General features: G+C 47.5%; 1 protein-coding gene across 8 annotated transcripts in view; it reads left to right on the top strand.

Annotated features, from left to right (window-relative positions):
* The window catches only part of CACNA1A (calcium voltage-gated channel subunit alpha1 A), a 286,551-nt gene that overhangs the window by 180,050 nt on the left and 90,911 nt on the right, over positions 1 to 15,590 (top strand). For 6 of the 8 annotated variants that reach the window (XM_059389171.1, XM_059389172.1, XM_059389174.1 and 3 more), the window contains 4 exons: positions 8,814 to 8,917; positions 10,059 to 10,174; positions 11,282 to 11,339; positions 12,381 to 12,472. In XM_059389171.1, the coding sequence (XP_059245154.1) occupies positions 8,814 to 8,917; positions 10,059 to 10,174; positions 11,282 to 11,339; positions 12,381 to 12,472 (370 nt within the window). The remainder of the gene's footprint in view (positions 1 to 8,813; positions 8,918 to 10,058; positions 10,175 to 11,281; positions 11,340 to 12,380; positions 12,473 to 15,590) is intronic. The other 2 variants (XM_059389169.1, XM_059389168.1) reach the window with 1 other exon arrangement.

Below are 15,590 nucleotides of genomic sequence, written 5' to 3'. Positions count from 1 at the left end.
TTCACAATCCCAGTGTAATCATGAGCAAAACATCAGACAAACCCAGACTGGAGGGTGTTCCGCCGGATACTGGCCAATCCTGTCCCAGACTCTCAAGGTCATGATATATGTAAGGGAAGACTGAGAAATTATCACAGACCAGAGGAGCCAAAGGAGATGTGACAACTGGATGTGACATGAGGTTCCGGAACAGAAAGGAGACATTAATGGGAAACTGACAAAGTTCAAATAAAGTCAGGAGTTTGGTTTATAAATAACCTGAGGGGGAGAGAGGACTATCCCCCGTTTTACAAATAAGATTCCGAGATAGAGAGTGTGGCCGGAGGTTGGCGGCCGGGACGTGCAGGACCAGGTGCCCTGAACTGAACCCCAGGAAAGAGATATGGGGGAAAGGAAGGAGAGCAGTTTAATTTTTTTTTTAAGGTTTTACTTCTTGATTTGAGAGAGAGAGCATGAGTGGGAGGAGGGGCAGAGGGGTGGGAGAAGCAGGCTCCCCGCTGAGCATGGAGAGCCATTTAATTTTTTTTTTAATTTTATTTATTTATTTGACAGATAGAGATCACAAGTAGATGGAGAGGCAGGCAAAGAGAGAGAGGAGGAAGCAGGCTCCCTTTTGAGCAGAGAGTCTGATGTGGGGCTCGATCCCAGGAACCTGGGAACATGACCTGAGCTGAAGGCAGAGGCTTTAACCCACTGAGCCACCCAGGTGCCCCGAGCCATTTAATTTTTAAAGGAGTAATTTCTTCAAACTCTCTTTAAGTCTGGGGCAGAAAACGTACATTAGGGGCCAAAGAGCCTACATTAGAGAATTCAGGGATTCTTTATGGTTTTTGTGTTATTGACATACAAGTTTGAGACGTACAAGATGCTGATCTGACAGACGCATCATTACCCAGTGAGTTTAGTGAACATCGGTCACGTGATAGAGTGGCCCAAACTTGGTTTTTTTGCCCCAGGTGGTGGCGGCGGCATGGGGAAGCTCAGGAGCACTGTGCTGGCCCAAAGCAGCCTGGAAGCAGCGTGTGGGTGATGGGAACTGCCCTCTCTTGGTGGATACAAGGGGAGAGGCATGGGTCCTTCACCCAGGACCTGTCGTGAACAGCATGGGGGTCCTGGCAGGACCAACACTACCTAAGTTCATTTTTGGCTGACATTCACTGAATTTATCAGATGCCACACATCTTCTTGTACTGTCAGTCAATTCATAAAACAACATTGTGCGAGAGGCATTTTTAGACCCATCATCCGGATGAGGAAACTGAGGTCCACAGGGATAAAGCAACCTGCCAAGGTCCTATAGCCAAGCGTGGCGAAATCTGGATTCGAACCCAGCACTGGGAACTCATCATCCCACCCCCTCCCCTTTGTTTGACTCTCCCCTTCTCTTCCTCCTCCCCCTCTTTCTTTGTGTCTTTTATGTCGTATCTGTCTCTGTCTCCTCCTCCACCTGTCTTCTCCTTCTCCACCTCTCTGCTTTACTGTGTGTCTCTCCCTCTGTTTCTCTCCTTCAGTTAATGTCAGTTAGGAAGACAGCGAGACTGTGCATGGTTGATGATTATAACTGTGTGTCCCTTAACAAATGGTCACTTGTGCTTGAAACTGATCTTTGACCCAAACCCTTTATAATTCGTAGATGCTCCTTTTGGCCAATTTCAAATCACCAAAACTGAGGGGACTTTGGGTCATACATTCATTCAACAAACATTCATTGAATGCCTCCTACGTTCATGCACTCTTCCAGGCACTCAGGATATGCAGTGAATGGAAGAGACAAAAATCCCTGTTTGGGGAGAGTTGACATTTTAGTGGAGGAAGCAGGGAATTGGGATCATCAACATAATTTAGAGATTATATATGTATGTGTAAAGGGCAGAGAGTATCTTAAATATTTTAGGCTTGGCAGGCCTCACCATCTCTCTCACAACTACTCAGTCTGCTGTCATAACACAGAAGCAGCCACAGAGAAAATACATAAGAGAATGGTCATGACTGTGTACCAGTAAAACCATAATTTACAAACACAAGTGGCTAGGCTGTGGGCTGAACTTTGACGAGTCCTGTGTAAGAGGGGAAAGAGAGCTTAGGAGAAAAATTGAACAGGAGAGGAGCTTTGGATTGTCAAAGTGAAGGGTTGCAGTTCTTCTAATAAGCCCTGAAGGAGGTGAGGGGGTCGCCATGCAAGTATGCTAGGGAAAAGAAGCCCAGGCAGACAGGATAGCCAATGCAAAGGCCCTGGGGCACGAATGTTCCTGGCATTTATGAGGAGCAGCAAGGTGGGGAGTGAGTAAAGGAAATGAGGGAGCTGGTGAGGCCAGAGGAGGTGACAGGACCAAATAGGCAGAGAGGCTGTGTAATTTATCATCCAAACCAGGACAGTTTTGAGAGCAAATAGGGAAAGGAGGACTCAAAAAATAATTAACAGGCATTGTGTGATCTACAGTGAGTATAAACTGGGACATACGACCTCCCTCACAGCCTCTGTGGGACCTTGGCTCTTTCCCGGTCAAACCCGCACCATTTTTATCCAGTATGCTGGGGAATTGGGTGTTCTCCTGAATTGCGTATTTTTTTTTCTTAACATCCTCTGTACTTTTTCTGAATGAACCAGGCTCAAAAAAAAAAAAGAGGAAAATAAACCTTAAAACAGAAAGCACTTAAGAATTTTACTGGGACTCAGCCATTAATTTGTTTGATGAGTATTTATTGAACGCTTGCTAAACGCCAGGCGCCACGCTAGGCACCAGCAGTGCGGGGATGAATCAGTCTCTCCTTTAAGGCTCTCACGGGCCAACTATTATAAATATAAAATACTATGTAAGTGCAGCGAAGAGGTGAAGTAGAAAAAAAATCTTTCTGTTGCAAGCCAGAAGGACGGTTCCAGCCCCAGCTGTGCTATCCACACCCTGTGCGAGCTGGCGAGTCACGTTGCCTTCCTCAGCCTGGTTCCCCCATCCCCTGGGTATGGAAACTGTGGGAATCAAGGGGTATTTGTCACTAAAGTGACAGTGGTTGTCCTACCTGCCTCTTTGTTCCCAGGGAAACAGCCTGATCATTTGGACCTGAGATAAGCACAGTCTCCTGTCCATGATACTATTTTTTTAAAGATTTATTTATTTATTTTGTGGGGGAGGGGCAGAGAGAGAGAATCTCAAGCAGACTCCCTGCTGAGCATGGAGCCTGACCTTGAGATCATGACCTGAGCTGAAATCCAGAGCCGGACGCTTAACCGACTGAGCCACCCAGGTGTCCCTGCCCTTGGTATTATTTAAACAACCCATTCCAGGGACCTCAAGGTTACCTGCATTCATCATGCCACCAACGCTTAGTAAGTACCTGCTGTATGCCAGGTGCCGTTCTGGGCACTGGGGAGGTGAGGTTTTAGGAACAAAGACTGTCTACAAACAAGCGAAGGTATAAACTGACAAGGTGAATCAGAGAACAAAGCATGCCAGGAAGAGAAAGGATGTCTGGCAGTGCCAGAGGGAGGAACTACTCCTGTGGGTCAGGAGGGCTGGGAAGGCTTATCTGAGCTGGGAACAGTGGAACTGAAGAGTGAGTGATGAGGAGGCATCAACCACACCAAGATCGAGGAGACTCTGGGCTCCAGGGGACACTGGGCTCCAGACAAAGGCTCAGAGAACAGATACAACTAGTGCGTTGTAATCTTGAACTTCACCTTTTGGTGTACCGATTTCTCCATCAGACATACCAGAGACATTGTTTTTCCTCACCTTCCTCATGAGATCCATAGAAGGATCAATGAGAAAGTGGCATTTGAGAAAGCCCTGAAGGAGATGAAGGAGCAAACCAAGGAGATATCAGGGTGTGTCAGCCAGGAAAATGTGTCATGCTGCAGTAACAAACATCCCCCAAAGTCTCCATGACATTAACAACAGATCTCTTTTCTTGCTCACACTACGTGTCTAGCATGGGTTGGCAGTGAGGGAGAAGGGGCTGTGCTCACCATTGCCACTTGGAAGCCAGCCAATAAAACAGCTAGGACATTGCCACTTGCTGTCCCAAATAGAAAAAAAGCCCCAAGGGTCCCACGGTGACAGTTCAGTGTTCCAAAGTGGCACAGCTGTCTCCACTCACTCCTTATCGGCCAGCACTCAGCATGAGGCCCTCAGCCAACCACAGGGGGACTGGGACGGGCCATCCCACCATATCACCAGAAATACTTAGTGACAGCACTAATAAGAAATAGTGTTCCAAGCACTGGAATGCTTTGAGCCTTTGGGAAAAAGACAGGACTCTTAAGAACCCGTCCTTTTCAGGATTCCTGATTATGACAGGTGAGCAAGTTTCCATCCTCCTCCATTTCGCCAACCAGACTCGTGCACACACCCGCCCTTTTCTGAACTGCCAAAGGAGGTCAGACCCAGGAGGGGACGTTTGGACCCCCTACATTGTCTGCTATCAGAATAGCGGTGGCAGCTCTAGCCTTCTTGGGAAACGTAGTTCCCATACTGTTCGCAAGCAGACCCCAGGGGCCATACTGGAAAGAGAACAAGTTCTCTCTCAGTCCCAGGGAGAAGAGCAAACTAGGGAGGAGGGAGAGGGAGGACAGCTTGGGAACTGATGACGCGGGATGTGTGGGGAACTTGGACCCTCCTCTCATTCAGTCATTCCACAAACATGTATTGTGCACTGCTTGCCTACCTGGCATTGTGCTAGGGAATACAGCAGTGAACAAGAACCAAAAAGAGCACCTTGTGGAACTGACATTCTAGCTGGGGAGATGGGCCGTGAGCAGGAGAAATAGGAAAAGTATAGAGAGGGTGAAGCTAAGGGAAAATCTGGCACAGGAAATGGGATTAGAAATAAAGAGCCATCAGGGAAGACCTTTTGGAGAAGGTGGCATTTGAGCAAAGACCTGAAGAAGAGTGAGGGAGGAACCATGTAGGAATCCGGGGGAAGAGCCTTCCAACGGGGGGAGCAGCAGGTGCAAAGGTCCTGAGATGGGACTATATGCCTAGTGTATCTGAGGAGCTGAAAGGAGCCCATGTGACTAGAGAAGAGTTATCCAGGGGCAGACAGGGGCATTGGTGGGTGGGATACCTCTGCCAATTAGTAGCTATATTTGTTTTCTGTGGCTGCCATCTCATGGAGACCAGAAACCAGAGACTAAGATGTCAGGAAGGCTATGCTCCGTCTGAGACTCAGTAGAACCCTTCCTCACCTCGTTCTGGCTTCTTCCAGTGGCTGTTGACCCTTGGTGCTTCTAGGTTTCCCTCCACACTCTGCCTCCATAGCCATGTGGCCATCCTCTCCCCTGCAGGTCCCTGTCTCAACCTGGTGTTTTCCTCTTTAAAAGGACACCAGTCACATTGGATGAGCCCCCCCCCCCACCATCATGACCTCACCTTAACTTGATGGCAGCTGCAGAGACCTATTTCCAAGTAAAGTCACATTCCCACGTACTGGGAGAGTGGGGAGACAAAAGGCAACCCAGAATGGACCTTGGACATGGAACTTTACTTCTCCTTACCCTCCAAGGAGGATGGGAAGAGTTGTGTACCACCTTTTGGGGTCTATGAGAGGATTAACTGAGCTCAGGTAGACTGAGTGCCTGGCACTGGGTATGTCTGTTATTAGGCTGGGCAACATGTCATGGACCAGAGGGGTCCTAAGCCTACTGGGGAGCTGGGTTGGGAGCAGAGTCTGAGATGGAGGGGCTGCCTCAATTCTGAGGGGCCTCTGCTGTTTCTCCCTGCTCCATCCCACCTCTCTTCCCCCACCCGCCACTCTGTCCCCATCCCAAACCTGTTTCCTGAGATGGCCCAGACTTTTTCTTGTGTTGGCTGGTGCGGGCTTTCTCTCCCTGGACTATATTTAGCCTAAGGAATAGGCATGAGAAGCCTCAGCTGCCGCAGCACTGGAAAGGAAAAGCACAAACCCAGTCCTGCCTTCCTGTCCAGCCCTGTTCTGCTGACTCCATTCTTTCTTCCAGAACCTTCTAGAAGCAAAACATCAGAACTTTGGGTGTTTGTTGGAAGAAGGACATGAACGAGGAGCCCTGACATATTGTTTCCAGAACTTGTGTGTGTCCATGATGAAAGTTGGCTTTGTTTGTTGGTTCGCTTTGTGTTCCATTTTTTAATGGTGGTACATGACATAAACTTTACTGTCTTAATGATTTTTAAGGGTCCAGTTCTGTGGCAGTAAGTACATTCTCATTGTTGTGCAGCTATCCCCACCACCCATCTCCAGAACTCATTATATCTTGCAAATAGACTGTGTCCCCACTGAACACTGACTCCCTGCTCCCTCCTGCAGCCCCTGGTGCCCGCCATCTACTCCCTATCTCTGTGACTGTGACTTCTCTAGGGATTGCATAGAAGTAGAATCATAAAGCATTTTTTTAAAGAATTTATTTATTTATTTGAAATAGAGAGTGCATGAGAGAGCACAAGTAGGGCGGAGGGCAGAGGGAGAAGGAGGAGCAGACTCCTCACTGAGCAGGGAGCCCGATGCAGGGCTCAATCCCAGGACCCTGGGATCATGACCTGAGCTGAAGGCAGACACTTAACTGACTGAGCTACCCAGGTACCCCCAGCCTCTGCCTTTTTATGACTGGCTTATTTCACTCAACATAGTGTCCTCAAGATTCTTCCACGTTGTACCATGGGTCAAAATTTTCTTCCTTTTTATGGTAAAGTTGACCCCAAAAAATATGGTTAAAAAGTAAAGTAAAATAAGCATACAGAAAACCTACAGATCTTAAGTGAGGAGCTTGATGAATTTTCACAAACTGGGCACGCCTGTGTGACCAACCCCCAGATCAGGAAACAGAACCTTCTCAGCCCTGAAAGCCCCGTGGGGCCCCCTCCACAAAGGGTGCCCCATCAGGACCTCAGACATGGTTGACTAATTTGCCTGCTTTTGTATTTCGTAGAAATGGAATCTTCCATACATGTTCTTTTCTGTCTGGCTTCCTTTGCCTGACACTAACTAACTCCGTAAGGTTTCATGTGACAAGTGGCAGTCATTCATTGCATGACATTCCATTTATTTAACCTCTTATTAATGAGGGTTCAGACCATTTCCAGTTTGGGGCTATTATGAAGATCACCACTATGAACAATCTTGTCCATGCCATTCATATTTCTGTTGGGTAATGACCCAGGACTCAGGAGTGGAATTTCTGGGTGGTAGTACAAGTATGTGATTTAATTTTGGTAGAAATTCCCAACCCCTTTTCCAAAGTGGTTGTACCATGTTTTATGGATTGAATTGTGTCCTCCCTCCCCCAATTCATATACTGAAGTCCTAACACCCAGTACGAGAAAAGTGTGACCTTCACTGGACGTGGGATCATTGTGGAAGATAAGGTCATTAGGGTGGGCCCTAGTCCAATATGGCGACATCTTTAAAAGAGGGGAAAGAATTTGGACAGAGAGACAGACATGCACACAAGGAGAATGTCATGCAAAGATGAAGGTAAAGATCAGGGTGATGTGTCTATAAGCCAAGGAACCGCCAAAGATTGTCAGCAAACCCCCAGATGCCAGGGGAGGGGCATACAATGGATTCAGCCTCAGAGCCTCCAAAAGGAACCAACCAACCCAGCTGACACCCTGGTCTCAAATATCTGGACTCCAAGAACTGTGAGACAATAAGTTTCTGTTATTTTAAGGCCCCTGGTTGTAGTTCTTTGTTACCACAGGCACAGAGCACTCATACACCATATTACCCTCCCATGGGCAACATAAGGGAGATTCCAGTTTCTTCAGACTCCCCAACACCTGATAGAATCAGTCTTTCTCATCCTAGTATTTGTGGTTGGTGGGAGCAGGGGCAGGAGAAGTAGCATCGTATGGGTGTGTTTAAAGGTGAGCTTTTAAAGCCATGTTCCATGGGTGTCCCAGACCTGATGAACCACCATAAGGCTCCCTCTGCTCCAGCTGCTGACACCAGGGCTTCCCCAGCACAGAGGTTACCTCCATGTGCTCTGGGTCCCCACCTCCTGGATCCAGTCCCATGTCTACCACCAATTGGCTCTGGGACCTTGGACTGGCACTTTTGACTTTCTGGGCCTCAGTTTCCCCAGTTAGAAAATGGGCATGATGGTAGAATAGGGTCATCATGAGGATTAAATGAGTAACTAAGCTAACATAGCTAATAGAGCGTCTGGCACAAGTACTCCATGAGCACCTGTTTTTATATTTCTCCCTTTCTTTCTCTTTCTAGTCTTGATTTTCATCCCCTCCTCTTACTTCCTTCTTGGCACAGTGTTCTGCCATCCAGAGAAGAATGTTTGACTTGTAGACATCTTCCCTGCCTTTTCGAAAACTGAGCTGGGCACATCTGGGAATTTCTTTGTGGTTCACATTGAGGCTGCAGAGCATAGAGGAGGGAGACCCTTGAGGAAAAGGCTCACTGCCCTGCCATCTGTCTTGGTGATTTAACCTGGCCTTCAGACCCTGCCTTCATGCACTTCCTCTAAGGGAAGAGTGTGACTATATCAGGGAGAAGGAGGGAACCAGGGGATCATTTCTACATTTTGATTGGGGTTTTTTTTTTTTCCTTCTTTTTTCCTGGAGTTTGGTCTGGGATGTTCTCTTGAGTTTCATGCTAGTTCCTGGGTCCTGTGAGGCCTACATGCTTAAGAGGGGGCTTTGTCTGTCTAATGGTACCTCTGGGGTTTCCCCCACTAATTGATCCAGTTCCATTTCTCTCTCTATGCTTCCAGAGCTCCAGAACTCCACAGGCCAAGGACATTTGAGGGCAGAGCTCCCCCTTCTCCCACCTGTCAGGTCATACTTGAGTCCCATGAACTCTCACCTACTTTCCGTCCTCATTTCCCACAGAGCAACGATGCCTCAGGGAACACTTGGAACTGGTTGTACTTCATCCCCCTCATCATCATTGGCTCCTTTTTTATGCTGAACCTCGTGCTGGGTGTGCTGTCAGGGTAAGTCTCTGCTAGTCTCCCCATCCCACACCCCCTCACTATCTTCTGACCATAAAGAGACCATCAAACCTTTGTTTTCATTCTCCAGGCAGAAAATAGACCTTCCCTTGTCTTGGGTTAGCCAGGAAGTTATTAGCAAGTCAGGTACAGGTGCACAGGTTGTGCACTGCTAAAAGCGCCCAGGAAAAGGACTCATGAGGTCTGGAATCCAGTCCAACATTAGCTCACAACATTGTACCCCTGGCATTGAGCAACCTCCACCCAGAGAAAGGGAAGGTTCTTTCCAATGCAGACCTCTCATTCAGAAGTCTTACCCAACCACAACCACCACACAAGAAACTTCTATAGTGCTTTACTTTTTATAACTTAAATTTTTTTAAAAACTAATAGATTGGATTCCCCCTTCCCATTTTCCAAATATACTGTATATTTCTGTATACAATCAAACACGCATTTTCATGACACATAGTGTCTCTTATCCCCAGGATTGAATGTGGGTTTGGAGATTGGGGGGCTCCATAAATAGATTTTTGTTTTTCTCATCACAAGAAGTCCAGGGGCTGGAATGGTGGCTCCATGGTGACGTGAGGGACCCCAATTCATTCTAGCTTTCTACTCTGACATCCTTACCAGACAGAGGGTTTCAGTCTCATGGATGCTTCACGGTCTTAAGACGGCTGCCTCACACTCACAAGAGAGGCCACTGCACACTCCAAACATGACGAAGAGAGAGGGAACAAAAAGGGGAAGGATATATTTCAGGCTACCCCAGAAATCTTCAGCTTATGTCTCATTGGCCTCACTTAAAAGAGGGCTGAAAATATTCTCTACCTGAGAGTACAGAGAATCAGAGTGGGGTACGCGGCCAGCAGTGGTTGGCATGGCATGGTTCTGTGGCTTTACTTTTTTCCTCTACCTGAGTGCAGTTGTTGGATAAGGTGGGAAGCTGGCAGAAATACTCCCAACCCCTGTGGTGTTCTGATATCTCAGGAGACATGATTTCTCGTGTTAAAGTCCACTGCCTGCCCTCCAGGGATTTCTGAACCCCCAAACACACACACACACACACACACACACACACACACACACACTCCCTAAAATGTCAACAACAGCCACACCTGGCTCTTTCGTGCTTCTGCAGAGAGTTTGCCAAAGAAAGGGAGCGGGTGGAGAACCGGCGGGCTTTTCTGAAGCTCAGGAGGCAGCAGCAGATTGAACGAGAGCTCAATGGGTACATGGAGTGGATCTCAAAAGCAGGTGAGGCCTTCATTCCGAGAGTTTCGGAGCACACGGAGTCCTGCATGCAGCTCGCCAGTGGGGGAAGGGAGGGCCCTGATGGCAGGAGAAAGAGGACCTGGTCAGGTGGCCTCGCTTCTCTGCAGCAGGCAATCGGGAACAGGGTAGAGAAACTTTCAGGGTGACACCAGGATAAGGTGTCACGTAATGGCTGAGGGACTTTTTGTTTACATCCCAGCTCTGCCACCTCCTAGTCGCGATGCTCACTTCCCTGCGCTCCAGTTTCCTTAGTTGTTAAGTGGAGATACAATAGCATCTCCCTTGCAGGGCTGGGGACTGTGCAGTAAGAGCTTCCAAGCTAAGCCACCGAGCAAGGGCAGGGCCCAACACACAGTGGGTGCGTGTTTATTGGTTCGGCCATTCAGCAGACGTTTATGGAGCGCCTCCTGTGTATCAGGCACTGTTCCAGGCACTGAGGATATGGCAGTGACCAAAAGACCAAATCCTCACGCTTGGGGCTCCTAAATGTTCTACTGAAGGAGACAGAAAATAAACAAGGGCATTTGGTGTTGAGTGTTCCCCAATGCTGAGAAGAATAAAACAGCGTAGGAAGTGGAAAAAAAGCTGGAGGAGGTGGGGTGGTCCGAACGAGGTGGCGTGGAAATAGCTGAGGAGTTGACGTTGGAGCAGAACCCAAAGGAAGCCTTGTGGATGTCTAATGAAGGGAGTTCCGGGCAGAGGAAATAGCAAGTGCAAAGGCCCTGAGGTGGGAGCAGCATCGAGTGATAGCCAGGAAACCGGTGTGGCTGGAGCAGAATATGTGCAGAGGAAAATGGGAGGAAGCAAGGACCGGGAGGTGACAGGGGTGACAGGGGCCACATCAGGCAAGGCCTGATAAAGGTCACAGTAAGGAAGCTGCGTTTCATTTTGAGGGAGGTGGTGTTGGCTGCAGTGAGACTGGGAGTCTGGAAGAACAGAGCAGCACATTTGTAGCTGGTTGAGTTGCCTCAATCAGCAAGAGGAGAAGGAAGGTGGCTGGGCAGACCCTTCTCCTTCCTGATTCAAGGGAACCCAGCCCAGGAGGGGCCTGCAGGCGCTGGAGCTTAACTATGTGCTCTTCCTCTTTAGAAGAGGTGATCCTCGCGGAGGATGAAACCGACGGGGAGCAGAGGCATCCCTTTGATGGTAACTGCTCTGAACCTGGCTCGGGGTGTGGGGGTGGATCCCAGGGGAGACTACAGCAGCCAGGGCTGGGAGAACAGACTCTTTGGTTCTAAGAGGCCTCCAGGGAATAGATGCTCAGGGCCCAGGTGACTCCAAGAACAAACACAAGATCAGGTCAGGACCAGGAAGACACAAGCATGGGTGCAGATCTGCTTCTTGGGGGCATTTCAGGACCTTGGTGTAGGCTTTACATTTTCTGACCTGCCCTTTGTGCTTGAGTCAGGTGCCTCAGTCTTCCTCATCCATCAAATGGGTACAAGAGTAATAATACCTACCTCACCAGATTGTTTATGGAGATTGCATTAATGCTTGCAAATAGAATGCCTGCTACAGCGCCTGGCCCAGGGTCAGCCCCATCTGTGTTCACTAAATAGATCAATAGCCAAGAATCCAGCTTACTATTCAGGACAGTCTCCCGTGTTAGAAATTTGGCTAGACAGAGCAAGGACTTTGGATTAAACAATACCAAGATTGAAAAGGAAGTAAAGGAGCTGGAGTTTGATCTCCATAGATTACAAAATTGATTTTACAATTTGGGGGGAAGGGGAAGAGATGGACTCATGGGGGGTGTATGTGACTGAACTCACTGTCCCCTGGAGAGCTCGTGGGGAAGGAATAGAACTTAAATACTGAGCAAAGCCGTCCACAGTCCCATCCTGCCTGCAAGTGTGCTGAAGGTGTGCTGCTTTCATGGGAGTCTTTGTATGTCCGGTCCCAGGCACGCCCAAAGGGGAAGGGTGGCTGAGAGCCCAGACTTAGACCAAACAGGACTCGGTTCTCATCTTTACCCCTGGGGCAAAGTCATGTGACATCCATGAGCCTCGGTCTCCACTTTTATAAAATGGGCATACTCTTACTTCCCACCAGCCCGGATGGCCACGAGGATTAGCTAACCCAACAACACATGGCAAGTCCCTGGCCCCAAGAACCCAAGGACACCGAGGTATGGTTCTTTTCTCAAAAAGGGTAACGTCTTTTTCTCTTGCCATGTTTCCATTGTTGGAGCTCTGCGGAGAGCCACCATAAAGAAGAGCAAGACAGACCTGCTCAACCCCGAGGAGGCTGAAGATCAGCTGGCCGACATCGCCTCTGTGGGTGAGTCCCTCCTGCCCCAGCCTGGCGCTCAACTCTCACTGATCGCAGGAAAGATGGGAGCTGGAAGCCTGGGAACCACGTTCCCTCGACTTGGGTCCCTCATCTGACCCCTTTGCACCTGGGTGTCCTGGGGCAGATGATACGATGACAGGAATAACAGCAGTGCCTATCTCCTAATCCTGTTGTGAAAACTTAAAATAATCCACATTAAGCATTTAGCAGGGTGTCTGTCAGAGAATAAGCTCCCAGTCATGATACTAGATGCCATTAGTATTCATTGAGGGGCTGCTGTTATTAGGTGCCCGTTGTGAATGAGACAGGAACCAAATCCCTACCCACGCGGAGCATGCAGTCTGTGTAGCACACGGATGTTGAACAGATAATTACTGAAATAAACCTGTCATGGTAATGGTGCCGCGGAGGAGATGCCCTGGGTCCGGCCTGCTCTGGAAGAGTGGGGTGTGATCAGGGAAGTCTTCTCAGAGGAGGTGACACTGAAGCTGAGAACTGAAGGATGAGTAGGAGTTCGCCGTGGCAGTGAAAGCAGAGAGGACCATGGGAAAGGCTGTACTCGGTCTGTTGCTGTGGGGACAAACACAAAGGGCAGTGTTTAGGGGGAGGAGACATTTACCCTTTCCCGTGACTCTGAGGGGAGAAGTCATTTAAACTGTATGGCTGGAGGAAGGAAGAATGGAGGAGAGCGGGAGAGGTGGAGGAGGGAGAGAAGAAGAAGGAAGAAAAGAGAGACAAGGAAAAACTAGAGGCAGAGAAGCAGGAAGGTGAGGGGAGCCTGGGTGACTCAGTAGAGTACGAATCTCTTGATGTCGAGGTTGTGAGTTCGAGCCCCACGTTGGGTGCAGAGATGACTTAAAAATAAAATACTCTGGGGTGCCTGGCTAAGTGTCCAACTCCTGATCTCAACCCTGATCATGATCTCAGGGTCTTGAGGTCGAGCCCCATAGCCGGCTCTGTGCTGAGCGTGGAGCCCCCTTAAAATTTTCTCTCTCTCCCTCTGCCCCTCTGCCCCCCGAAAAAAAAAACAGAAGGAAGGAAGGGGAGAAGGGAATTTAACATACACACATAGCTCTAGTCCACAGGCACCAACTGTTCTATACTCTGCTGTTTTCACTCCACCCTAGTTTTTGACCTGAATGCTAAGTTTCGACATCATTCCCCCTGCAGTGCCCATACTCCAAAAGAGCGCTACACTACAGTTTGCTTGGCTGTGGTTCCGTCATATGGTGTTGGGAGTTGTTTCCAATTTTTGCCCCAACTAGAAGCACCGCGGCGAACATTGATACACAATTACTCCCCCCACCCTTTGGGCGTGTTTCCTTGGGGATAATTACAGGATCAAAGATATTAACAGCTTTTCAACTCATTATTCACAGAGCCATTCTGAGTTTCCAAAGCACTGAACCCATTTATAAACCTGCCAAGTACTCATACGATCACGGATCCCTCCCCCCCACACCCCGGCCACTGCGTATTTTCCATTTCATTTTCTTTCCCAGTGAAGTAAGTCTGTAATGATACCTTAAAGCTTGTTTTAATTTGCATTTTTTATTTCTAGCCAAAACACTCTTTTCCTTGTAATGATGAACCCGACCTATTTCAACTTGTGGACTCTATCTGTTTCCTTCCTTCCAGCAAGTTCAAGAACAGGAGCACTCTGTCGGTGCTCTGGGTATTTGATGGGTTCTGTCTGGCCCACACCTTTTGCCAATTAGGTTGCTTCCATTTTTTTTTTTTAACGTTTTGTTGTATTTTGATAGGCGGACACATTTTGTTCAGACCTCTTGTTTTAAATGCCAGGTGCTAAAAAAAAAAAAATTTGGTATACTCAAGTCAGGGTCTCCCCTATGGATAAGATTAGGCACCTGCTCTTAATTGATGGAGAAATTATTTTCATCAGTCATTCTAGAAAAAATGAAAAAGTGATACTACTCAGTGTTGGCAAGGATGTGGGGAAATGAGCATAGTCATATGCTGTTGGCAGGAGTGTAATCCGCACTGTTTCTGATATATGGTTTGGTATTATTTAATTATAGATGTTTATATTCTTTGACCTAGCATTTCCACTTCAAAAGCATTTCTTCCATGTGTGCAAAAGGCCTATGCCTCTTCTCAACAGTGTTGTTTCTGGTGTTCAAAAGAGTGAAAACCAGGGGTGCCCGGCTGGCTCAGTCAGTGGAGCATGCGGCTCTTGATCTCAAGGTCATGAGTTCGAGTCCCACATTAGGTGTAGAGCTTACTTAAAAATATAATATTTTTTTTTTAAGTGAAAACCATGGGGCACCTGGGTGGCTCAGTCGGCTAAGTATCTGGCTTCATTCAGGTTGTGATCTTAGGGTTCTGGGATCAAGTCCCACATCGGGCTCCCTGCCCAGTGGAGAATCTTCTCCCTCTCCTTCTGTAGCACCTCCTTTCTCATGTCTCTCTCTAGCTCTCTTTCTCTCTCTCCCTGTCAAATAAAGAAATAAAACAAAAAAAAATTTTTAAAGAGGGAAAACCAGAAACAACCCACATGCCCAGAAATGGGTAAATGACTAAAGAAATTACATGATTTATACATGATGGACTATTACATGGCCAGGAAAAAGAACAAGGTTTCTACTGGCATGGAAAAATGTTTGAAATCAATTTCTCAGTGAAAAAAGCAAGTTGCACAGCATTATATAAAAATTTTGATCCCATTTTAAGAACAATATTAAGTATAAGAGCTACTTAATAAAAATGTGGAAATTGAAAAAAATTTTAATGTGGAATTTGGAGGATTGCAAGGTATTTTTACTTTCTATGTGATATTTTTCTAAAACATACAAATTAGTGATGGGCATTACTTCTGAAATGAAAAAAGTAATTAGATAAGTTTAAGTTACTTAAAAGCGACAAAGACTAATTATGAGGAACCTAATGGCTGGCTGTGTGGGCTGGGAGGTATTTGGTTGTAAAGCAAAGAAAGTTTCATGAAGGAGGAGTTTTTAAACTGGGTTTTATGCAGAATGGGGTGCATGTATCCATTTATGAGGGCTGCCATATTTCAATAGCACAGACTGGGGGCTTAACAATAGAAATCTGATTTCTCACTGTTCTGGAGGTGAGAAGTCCAAACTAA

The sequence above is a fragment of the Mustela nigripes genome, chromosome 2 (genome assembly GCF_022355385.1).
Source record: "Mustela nigripes isolate SB6536 chromosome 2, MUSNIG.SB6536, whole genome shotgun sequence".
In the NCBI taxonomy this organism is placed as follows: domain Eukaryota; kingdom Metazoa; phylum Chordata; class Mammalia; order Carnivora; family Mustelidae; genus Mustela; species Mustela nigripes.
The sequence above is the reverse complement of the archived record's forward strand: the minus strand, read 5'-3'. Positions and strand labels throughout refer to the sequence as shown.